The 11,584-nt window shown below is 41.4% G+C and overlaps 1 protein-coding gene across 2 annotated transcripts; it reads right to left on the minus strand.

The window, feature by feature from the left end:
- Nucleotides 1-887: 887 nt before the first annotated feature.
- pgap3 (post-GPI attachment to proteins phospholipase 3) lies at nucleotides 888-11,355 on the minus strand. Of its 2 annotated transcripts, XM_064322020.1 has the most exons (8): nucleotides 10,941-11,353; nucleotides 9,516-9,613; nucleotides 8,532-8,684; nucleotides 8,211-8,273; nucleotides 4,784-4,845; nucleotides 4,363-4,499; nucleotides 3,988-4,192; nucleotides 888-3,669 (listed from the first exon to the last, which is right to left on the minus strand). In XM_064322020.1, exons 1-8 carry the CDS (start codon nucleotides 11,146-11,148, stop codon nucleotides 3,606-3,608), a joined length of 990 nt encoding a protein of 329 aa, XP_064178090.1. In that variant the 5' UTR covers nucleotides 11,149-11,353; the 3' UTR covers nucleotides 888-3,605. The 2 variants fall into 2 exon arrangements, with proteins under 2 accessions (XP_064178090.1, XP_064178091.1); XM_064322021.1 differs by lacking the exons at nucleotides 888-3,669; nucleotides 3,988-4,192; nucleotides 4,363-4,499; nucleotides 4,784-4,845 and adding an exon at nucleotides 6,085-7,066 and having other exon boundaries at nucleotides 10,941-11,355.
- Nucleotides 11,356-11,584: the final 229 nt, after the last annotated feature.

Below are 11,584 nucleotides of genomic sequence, written 5' to 3' on the forward strand. Positions count from 1 at the left end.
TATAGTGGATTTTGTTTTCTTCTCAAAAATTTAATGACACTTTCATTGTTTTAAATGTGATCTAGCAGTGACAAATGGCATATTGTTTTTGTTTTTTTTTGGAATTGAGATAATATATTGAGTTTTTTTTCTAAGTCTGATTTCTAAGTTCTCTCTGTGCAGTTCCAACTACATATGATCAGCAACCGGTTGGTTAGTCAGTCAACTCTTGGGTGTTAATGGCATATTGGATCACAACTCTTATTCACAGACTATCCAAATGTTTCATTGAGTTAATTGTGAAGTGTGATGCAAACAAATCTTATTGATTAATCAAAGGTTCTGTTTCATGCTGCCTATATTTCTAAGTCTTTTAATGGCATTTATTTTTAATCTAGCAGGACATATCTCTGCAGTGCTTGGAGAGTATTCTTGAGGACTGCATTCATATGTTTTAAGATAACTGCATGCTTTTCTGATTTTGTTGATATAATTACATAAATTTATTTATATTCTCATAGATTCACATTTTTGTCCCATTAAGGTAAGTCTCACAGTACCTATTTAGAAAGGATGGCTTACTTGGACAGTGTTGCTACACAGTGTATCTAAACTGCCATTCAGGGAAAGAGCCTTTAGCCTCTAAATTCTGGGCTGACTTGTGTGAAATGCGGCCTTCAGTCTTGAGTCTTCGACGGTGTTCATAGTCTTTGAAATTGCGTTGGATGTTGAGATCTTCAGAAGCTCACGGGCAGGCGAGAGATGCCAGGTAGCTGGGCTGTAACAGTGACTGCCCTGGTCTCTAGTCTATTTCCAGCTCAAGTCAATCCAATGAATCAGAACATGCATTTTTGCCATTTTTTGTGTTGACCCAATAGCCATGCAAGGAAATAAATTTTACGAGCCACTTTTAAATAACAGAGGACACTTTATTTGTTCAATTCTTAAAGCTTTGAAACAACCACATGGTGTCATACAGGAGAAGAATGCATTTGGCAAGGAGAGTTACAGTGTACAGGGCCGCAGGCAGGGGGCACCACTGAGCCAGAGGTGTCTGGTCATGCTGGCCGGCCGTGAGGGGGAGAGGAGTCTCTGAGGGATTCTCAGCACTGCTGCACCAGGGGAATTCCTGTACATCCGAGTGACATCACACACCACTCTGGGGACAGGGCACCAATCAAAAAAGCAACAAACATTTTTTGTACATTTCCAAATACTTTAGGACCGAGTGACTGTGACACTTCTTAGTTACACTACTGTGGTTTGATTATTAGACTCTCCCAAGATCAAACAAGGGAATTATGACAGGATCCCATCTACTGTTAACACCCAACACCAAAAGAGGTTCTGCCGGGCTATTTTTCTTAATCATAGAGGATGGCAAGCTAACTGATGGAATATCATGCAGAAGGGTAAACATACTATAAGCCAGAAGCAGACTGCCAGAGAATAAAAAAACTCTCTGAGACTTGTCTGAGGCAGATATAATACACTGTCACCATTCCTCAATCCCTTGTCACCCCTCCCCCCCACATATCTCTTCTCTCTCAGGCTCTCAGTGAAGCTATATTTACCCATGGTCACTCTTTCATAGCTGGGGCACTCACTCACCAACACTCACTCACTTCTGTCGCATGCTTTCATACACACTAAAGTCCACAGAATCTTGGGATACATCTTGCAGTTGGCTTCAGTTTTTGCCATTATGCTGTATAGATTATTCCCCGCATATCAACATGCTCTGCTGTATTCACAGATCAGAATGTCATCTGAACACCCCCCCCAACACAGATGACATGCATCCAAGGACAGCCGCACACAGCAAGACATAAGTGCACATGAGTCAACTATTAGACAACCTCAGTGAACTAGCACACTAACACACCAGTAATTTTCTCCTATGTGCTCATCTGGTGGCAACTCTCAAAACAAGAACGTGTTTCTATTCCTAACTTCACTGATGTCAAACTTAAAAATGTAGAAAAACCAAAGAAAATGGCACTTCTGCCAAAAGAAAGGTGAAGACAATGCAGGAATATCCTACACAAATGTCTAAATCATTTGCAATTGACAAATGACAAAACTGCCTGGTTTCCTCTCTCTCTCTCGCTCTCTCTCTCTCTCTCACACACACACACACAGACACACCTCCTACCAAGACCATCAGGCACAAACGTGTTTGACAGGGCAGGACTTAAAATATGAGGTAAAACTGGTCAGTGACAGACAGCATCATACTACAGGTATGTGGCACACAATGAACGCACACAAAGTAAACATATATGCTGCAAAGTGCAAAAAAAGGTCTATTGGCCTCCCTCACCCACTCCACATAACTTGCTCACACAGTTGGTATCCCTGACCTCCAAACCAGACCAGTTCTCATTACAGCAGCCTTTTTGTTTCCCTTTCTGTCTCAACTCCATTCCTCCCTTGACTTTTCAGTTTCCTTCTAAATGTCTTCTCTCGGGTCCTTTCAAATTTGTGCCCCAACACCTGTAAATGTATGTCTCTCCTTTTTCGTAGGAACAGAAAGGCCGTCCAGGTGAATGTGAATTAAATGAATAGATTTGTTAACCCCTCACCCAGCACTCCGAAGAACTAAAAAACAAACAGAGCAAATCAGTGAATAAAGCACAAATGGTCATAAGCATTAAAACAATAATCACAACAAACATTAGAATAATGAAACCAAAACCATTCAAAAAAAAAAAGAAAGAAAAAAAAGGCAGCAATAGAATTCAAGCAAAAGTAGGTTGCTCACCCTATATTGGCAATATGACAGTGGGTGATTTCAGAACACAAGATTGATGGCTGCCCTCTACTGTCTGCATTCAGAAGTGCAGCTCAAGGACCAAATAAGGCCAAATTCCAGCACCCCAGTCTATTTCACTTGGAAATCCACGCTTAAAAAGTACTCCTATCCAAAATAGCTATTTTTTGATACTTCACCTCAATCCACTCCTTTCCCTTCCTCTCTAGCTTACCTAAGAAACAAATCCAGGTATCCTTATTATAAAATATGGGCAAGCAATTTGAACAATCATACATGGGAGAGCAACTGAGCATGTTTTTGAATGCTAAACCCTCCACTGCATACAGTAAATACTGGTCATCTGCTATCCACAAAAGTCACCCTCATGTTTACATTTCTGCATAGTGGATCATCAATGCCATAATTGTAGCACCCAATCAGTTTAGAGCATTGTAAAATCCTTTCCAACCGAGACAGTTATACATCCGGTCTGCCTCTTTTGGCTGAATGCAGATGAGAGAGAGACCAGAAGCGATGCAGTCCACTGGGATCAGACAGTCTCTGTGCATCTGGAAAACTGTGCAGAGAGAAATCAAATAACAACCATTTGAAAAACACTGTGTGGCTAACCGGGGCTCTGTTGGACCCGTCTCTACAAGGCAAAGCTTAGTGAATGCAATGTTTCAATAAAGCCAAAATACATACAAATCTCAAAACAAGAAATAAAATGAATTGTACACCCATGGAATGCAATACACAGCAGAGAAAAGTGCAGGTTGCGATGAAGACTGAGCTCTGTCCCCTTCTGGTGCCAGCTGCCCTGATTTGAGGAGTGCACAGGAAGAGGGGGGGTTGTGTGGCTGGGCTCTTCCTACTCCAGCTTGACCCCAGTTTTCTCTGTGTTGAGTAGGTGCAGGCTGTCATCTATTAAGAAACTGAGGTGAAGAGGAAGTGAGGTAAAAAAAGGGTCATTGAGACAGAGTAGATATTACGCGCACACACACACACACACACACACACATTTTATTTCTTTATTTAGGTCCACATTTATAAAATACATCATAAGGGCCCAAATATATTTCAGTTGCTGTCTGATGTCCTTCACATGAGTAACAGAAAGCATACCAGTAGGGATAATGAACATCTTTCGAGCAAAGGCACGCGTGCTTGCACCTGCAGCTAGGCTCAAGCCGCCATCTTGCACACACACACACACATACACACACACACACTGTCAGTGCTGGGCCCCTCACCTATAGAAGAGGAAGTGGACGGGCACGGTGCTGAGGTGCCAGACAGCGTGAGCGTCCAGCACCCATAAGAGTGGGGGGAAGTCCAGCAACTCCAGCAGGGCCAGGCCATGCAGCAGCAGCACCACCGCCCCGCACTTCCACCAGTATGGGAGCGTGCGCCGGTTTTGCCAGCACCAGCACAGCCACCACAGCAGGTTCACCATTCCTGGGAGAGTGCAGGAGAGGGAAAAACAAGAAGAAAACCACTGAGAACCACAGCTACAAACAGGCGTGCACATGAGCGCAAACACATATGGACATAAGGCAGTACCGTAATCAAAAAGAGCCAAAGTCTACCTTCCCCCATTACTTCCACATTATCTCCCACATTCTTACCAATGGTGGCGTTGGCAGCCATGTTGTAGCCATAGTCAAAACTGACAAAGGTGAGATAGGAAACATGGGAGGTGAAGACTAGGATGAGCAGCACTCCCACAACGCTGGACACCCCCGGCCTGCGTAGCCCTAATGTCCTAAGGGAGCGAACAGGAGGAACAAATTAAAAGGAAAGGAGAAGAAAAGAGCTAAAAGCATGACAGTTATATATCAGGGCTTCATTAGCACTAAACAAGCGATATCCATCACACAGCAAACAGGTCTTCCAGAGGGCACATAACAAGGAGCGTAATATGCCCAAACTTTAAATCTAAAACTAAAAAAGGATCCACCAGCTAGAACATCAATTATAAAAAAAACTGGCACTGGTTACAACAAAGCATTCAAACATTATTAATAGACAGGTATGATCACTGCTTACCTAACACAGCACAAGTAGATGGAGTAGAGAATGACTGCAGAGGCGCAGAAGTAGTCCATTTTCTGCACAGGAACAGAGACGCACAACTGACTCAAACATAACATGGCCATGCAGTATTAATTATTAGCAGCATCGCCACACTCCGCCAGCACATGGCTGCACAACCATTTTGACCTTAAATACTTGATCATTCTTTGCCAAGAGGAAGCGAAAGAAATTACACAAAGGACATGGATAAAAGTGAAAAGGATTTTTTTTCAAAAAGGGAATAGATATTTCAGATTTTAGTGTTAAGGTTTTTTTCATTCATGCCTGGTTGGGCAAGTTGGTAATACTTTTCTAATAACATTTAGCTAACATATGCATTTCCTGGCATCATCAAATATTTTAAAAATGAACAATTAATTGAAAAAGCATACATGAAGAGTAATTGAATGAAGAATAATTGAATGAAGCATTCAATTGTGATATTTAATCTACTACAAATAATAAATATTTATGTAAATACAAGAAAATCTTGGAGATAAGAAACCCTTCTGGAATGGGGGCCATTCGTAAGCCTGCAATGTTTGTAACTCAAAGTCAAAATAGCTTAACCTACATCAACTTTGAATCATTTATTGAAATAGTGCATAGTATTAATCTTGCTTTTTTTAGCCTAGCCTTTTAATCTAGAATTTTTAATATAAGTATCTTTTAAAGTTAAATAACCATAATCAAACTAATAAAAGCAAGATCTCAAAAGAGCATTATGTTCTTTCTAGTTGGGTTTTGAAAGCTGCAACATACTGTAAGATGGAGCTAATAGGTTAATAAATAGTGGGACAACTGCTAGCAAAACCTCTACCCATCTTGCCTTCTCAAAAATGAAAACATAATAAACAAACTTCTGTCATAAAAAGCTCAGCAAATGTGTCAATTACAAGGAGACCTACAATTTTGAAAAATAAAAGCATGTGAATGAGACGTAACAAAGTCCTAAGCAGGCATTGGATGGTTCTTGCCATAGTAATTAAAGAATACTCAAAGGAACATTGAAAGGGAGCAGCACTCTATGAACTTGGAGGCAGCTTCCAATTACCCAGTTCAACTTAAACTCCTTCTAGCACTTTAAATTAATAAATTAATCAGGCAATGTGTCCATAAACATGACAAATCACATGTTTTATAGTATAGTGCCATGAACAAGTATTTGCCTCCTTCCTGATTTCCTCTATAATTACATATTTATCAAACAGAATAGTTTTAGTTTCTGTAATATCAGACAAAGGGAAACTGAGTAAACATAAAACAGTTTCAAATTTATCATTTCATTTCTTTAATGAAAAAAGTTATCAAAGATCCATATCACCCATGTGAAAAAGTAATTTCCCCCTTAGTTAATCAACCAATTAACCAAATTTAATTGATAATTACATTCAGCTGATTGAACACAGCCAGGCTTGACTGCAACCACACTCATACTGAACCCTGCCATCAGAGTGAAGTTGCCATCAAGTTTCTACAAGCACGCTATGCCACAAAGGAAATTCCAGAAGAGATGATAAAAAAGTTATTGAAATACATCAGTCTGGAAAGGTTCACAAAGCCATTTCTAAGGCTCAGAGACTCCACCAAACGACAGAGAGAGCCATTATCTACAAATGGAGAACACTTGAAACAGTGTTTAATCTTCGCAGGAGTGGCCGGCCTGCCAAAGTTTATCCAAGGCTGCAGCATCAACTCATCCACAAAGTCAGAAAAGACCCCAGAGGATCTTCCAAAGAACTGCAGGCCTCTCTAACTTCAGCTAAGGACTGTCTCCATGACTCCACAATAAGAAAGACCCAGGGTAAAAATGGGGTTCATGGGAGAGTAGCAAGGCAGAAACCACTGCTAACCAAAAGAAACATCAATGCTCAATGTCTCACATTTGCAAAAACGCACATGGATGATCCCCAAGCATTTTGAGTTTATGTTCCATGGACAAATGAGACAAAAGCGGAACTTTCTGGATGACACAGGTCCCAATATGTCTGCCATAAGGCAAATACCACATTTCACAGTAAGAACATCATACCAACAGTCAAACATGGGGGTGGCAGTGTGACAGTGTGGGGATGCTTTGCTGCCTCAGGACCTGGATGATTTTCCAGTATTGAAGGAACCATGAATTCTGCTCCATGCCAGAAAATTGAAAAGGATAATGTCCAGTCATCTGTCCTTGAGCTGTAGCTGAGACGTGACTGGGTTATGCAGCAAGACAATGATCCAAAACACAAAAGCAATTCCACATCTGAGTGGCTGAAAAGAAACAAAATGAAAGTTTCAGAGTGGCCGAGTCAAAGTTCAAGACTTGAACCCAATATGCTGTGGCAGGACCTGAAACAAGCAGTTCATCCTCAAGAATTTGTATGAATTAAAGTAGTTCTGCAAAGAAGAGTGGGCTAAAATTACTCCCCAGTGATGTGAAAAATGGAGATAAAATTATAGAAAGTTTTTGGTTGCAGTTATTGCAGGTTTTGGAACCAGTTATTAAGCTTAAGTGGGAAAAAACTTTTTTACATGGGTGATATGGGTGCTTGATAACTTTTTTCATTAAATAAATGAAATAATAATTTTAATAATGTTTTATGTTTACTCAGGTTCCCTTTGTCTAATATTACATTTTGTCTAAAATTCTGAAACCATTCAGCACATCAAATATGCAACAATAAGAAAGGGGAAATCAGGAAAGGGGCAAATACTTTTTCATGGCTGTATACAGGAAAAGGTACAGTTTTTTCCTTTTCTTTACACAGCTGGAATTTCCAGCTAACAACCCAAGACTGAATCTAGCTAGAACCAGCTTTTGCTCTAGTTAGATACCACCTGGAATTTAATGACTGTCTGTTGTCTGCACCAAGCTGGCCCACCAGCTGGAAATGGTTCTGCCAGCATGGTTGCTGTCTCTGTATCATCTTGTTGCCAGGTTGACCATCTCCAAAACCAGCTTAAAACCAGACTGGAACCATGCTGGAATTTCCACCAGGGTATGCCACTTCATTGGACACTAGCTCCCAATTAATTTATTTTAGATGGGCCCCACATGCAGTTAGGCTATAGAGAGACATTTTCCATTTTTATTGGTGTAAAGTGTGGTCTCATTAACCAAAGTAACACCTGCTTCGTAACTTTTTTATTTTTTCCTTACCACACACAACTTGGCTTCCTGGCTTGCTTAGTGCTGCTAAACAGAGATTTCAAGGAATAAAAATTGTGAAACAAGATCAGGGAAGTGGCTCGGAAGTTTTACTTGTCAGACACCTAGTTTTGACTTCCGTGGACAAGAGTTACCGTCAAAGCCTCTATTTGTTTCCTTAAACTCTTTTGTCAGTTAAATGAAAGTGTCGTATTACACATTTTGCAGCAATTGCCTAATCATGTTTATAAAGCCCGTCTGAATTACCTCTGTGAGATAAGTGTCCCGGGTGTGGAACACTGTAGACCAGAACCAGGCATTCAAAGAGATCTGTGAGGCAGACAAAAAATAGGAAATACTGGGAAATAATAATCACATTCTCACTCAAGCAATGCTCCCATACCCAATTTACTCTTGATGTAGCCTACTCCTTACTCTTTTTCCACATCCTTGAAAAAGAGTAAGGAGTCCTCCCATGTACATCCTCCTGTTATTTTCGACCCTCACAAGCATACACAGACATATGCACGCACACATGTGCAGGCACCGTACATACACAAGCACACACGCTCACACGCACGCACGCACCAAGGAGAAGGCGTTGATGGTGTGGTACATGGGGCTCTGGCGTGGCACAGTGCTGCGGTAACGCAGTAACATTAGCAGGCAGGCCAGGCCGTTCAGCAGTGAGGCCAGGGCAGACGCCGGCTCCTCAAAACACAGGAAGCGCACAAACGGCCACTGAGAGAGAAGGAGGAGGAGGAGGAAGAAGAGAAAGCGTTAATACAGTCAGAAAAAATCTCATTTATTTATTCAGTCAATGCTGCTTATTCATGAAGTGCATGAACTTGCAGAAAACTGTCAACTTTTTGTTTTTTTTCCCCTCACTCTGTGCAGTTTTTCCAAAAGTTGGATGAATATCACTTTGAAATAATTAAATTTCAATATAAATACAATACCTGTGTTCTTGACCAGTGTTGAGCAGATTGAAGCTAATGCCACAGTACCGAAAAACCTTTAATTATTCCTTTTTTGGGGGGAATAAAACCTGTCTTATCTCTAGCAATGGGCTTTCAAATGTGACTTAGGGGCTGTGAAAAGCCATTGTTATTATAATTCAAAGTATTTACAAAATGGACAAACAGAGTCTAGGGTCTTTTTCTAATAAGCTCATGATTTCAGTTTTGGCTCATTTTTGCGAGGTTACCACTTCAATGCATACAACTAGATAGAGAGAGATATGCACATTCTAAGCAGCAAGTAGCAGGCCATTAAAAGACTGAATACAATGTATTTAAGGGATGATCCTCCAACCTTCAACATATGGAGAAGTTCCCATTTTATTTTAAGAGTAGGATGTTAAGACCTTTTAATGTCCATCACTGAAAATACAATAATACTGTCAAAAAAGTGAAATGTCTTTAGTGAACCTATCAGAAGTAACAGCACACACAGGCAAGTTTTTCCCCAATCAATAATAAGGCCAGATGCTAAAATGGGAAGACAGTCATGAGAAAGGGAAAGGGGAAGCATGCATTTCCACTTTTAAGAAATTCAGAGAAACTTTCACACCTTGCCATGAAATTGAGGCACTCTGTACCCTTCGGCCTGGTACAACCCCACTGTGGTCCACATGCACTGGTAGCGGCAGTCATCGCGACACGTCCAGCCTGTCCAGGGAACAGCTATAATCACCCACTCATACACATATGCATTGACACACCAATATAAAACCAGGGAAAACATTTGTGATACAGAAGATATTGATAAGCATGTATAGCCTACATTGGCACAGACAAGCATACAAAGGCACCAACATCTATTAACACCGGTAGTGTACGCATTGAGACGCTGAGGCGCTTATGCATCAGAGCTCTGAGATGTTAATTTTTGATCTTACTCAGACAATGAATATCCTATGCGGACACACAATGACAACTGAAACAACTGACACACTACACCTGTCAAACAGTACCATATATACAGTACCAAACTTGTATACAGAAGACAACCAGTCGCAAGCAATGGGGACATGACTTATCAGGAAGCCCTGGTAGTACTGACAAATCGGGACTGGATGCACTAATAATTTGAAGTGAGAGGTTCAGGCCAGCTTTTCACATTTGATCAGCTCATCCAAATAAACAGCCCACTGTCCAAAGCGACACATCCAACTTGCAAGCAGCTAGGCCTGCATCCTTGCACTGTATTCCGTGACTTTTTGTTCAAAAGGAATATCCACCAGCACCCAATACACCACAACACTGCAACCATTATATAAACTGGACACATCAATGTTTGGATGAGTAAACTGTACAAATTCGTGTTTTGATGAGGTTAACTAGTCTAAAATGTTGATACATGTCAGTATAAGGAGCAGGTCGTATTGACACCCAAAGCTGTGATAATCGTCATAAAGTGCACAATCATTGTAAGGTTAAGGTAAGCAAGCTAAAAACGTACGCACTATGTGGAGGGAGTGTATTAACATTCTTTTCGGAAACCACGGAATCTGATTGCCCCGAAAGTAAAACACTGTGCAGCACAAAACGTTTTCTCAACATAAATCTGCTGACAGCCAATTTGCTATATCATTGACGTTGTATCGAGTTCGACAGCTAACTTTGTTCGCAAGAAAAAAGTTCATCCTCGACGCTTCCTATCTGGTCTGTTGGCAAGCTCATGAATAAGTTACAGAGACGTGCAACAACGCCTTCTGGGCAATGTCGTTTTTGCATTCGACCATACTGCCATCTAGTTAGCTTGCCAGCCATTTTTATTATGCATGCATCCAGCGAATTATATGCATTAGGTTGTAAACTGACAAACTGGTTTTAACAAACACTCCGCAAAATTTAAAAACAAGACCCGGGTTGTTAGCCCAGCAAGCTATGTGGCCATCATTCAGATTCCTGTAATTAAAGGTAGCGCAGACAGCAAGAACAGCTAGCTGGCTAATGTTAGATACCTCCAAATAACAGCGGCCTGATATCTCACCTGTTAGTGCCATATAACGTGGCTGAATGGACTGAAACCCTCTCAGTCGAGCCCCGGTGCAGTTTGTTCGGACACACTGCTTCACACAGTCTCTGTAAACCGGCTCCTTGTCGCCCTGAGACGCAATGACAGCGGCCGGGAACAGCAACAAAATGATGCTTGACAAGACGAAGTATGCAGCCGGACGAGATGGCAAGAACGAGGCCATGATCACTGTAGACCCGTCGTACGCGGTACTGAAGCGAAGGCACAACAAGGCCGAATCGGCACCTCAGGCCATCGAGACCCAACAAGAAAACTCTTTCACCAGGACATTTCTTTTATTTTAATCGTACCGAGCACCTCTCTGGGTAGCCCGGTACAGTGGTAAATCGTACTCGCTCCTCCCCTTTAGTCAAACACCTGATCGTTACTAGGAAGCACCAATGAACTGTGGGAAGCACAAACGACCCGGAAATTGGTGTTGGTACCCAGTCAAAGATGGTGGAGGAAATAACAAGATGCACATGTTATAATGACCGCCCCCCCCCCCACCCCCCGCAAGTTTAATTATCCGTCGGCTAATTTGACTGGCTAGCTACGTTGAGACTGAGCAGTGTTAATGTATGAATCTTATATGAATATTGAAGCAGCAGGGAAACCTG

Source organism: Anguilla rostrata, chromosome 2, assembly GCF_018555375.3.
Source record: "Anguilla rostrata isolate EN2019 chromosome 2, ASM1855537v3, whole genome shotgun sequence".
In the NCBI taxonomy this organism is placed as follows: Eukaryota; Metazoa; Chordata; class Actinopteri; order Anguilliformes; family Anguillidae; genus Anguilla; species Anguilla rostrata.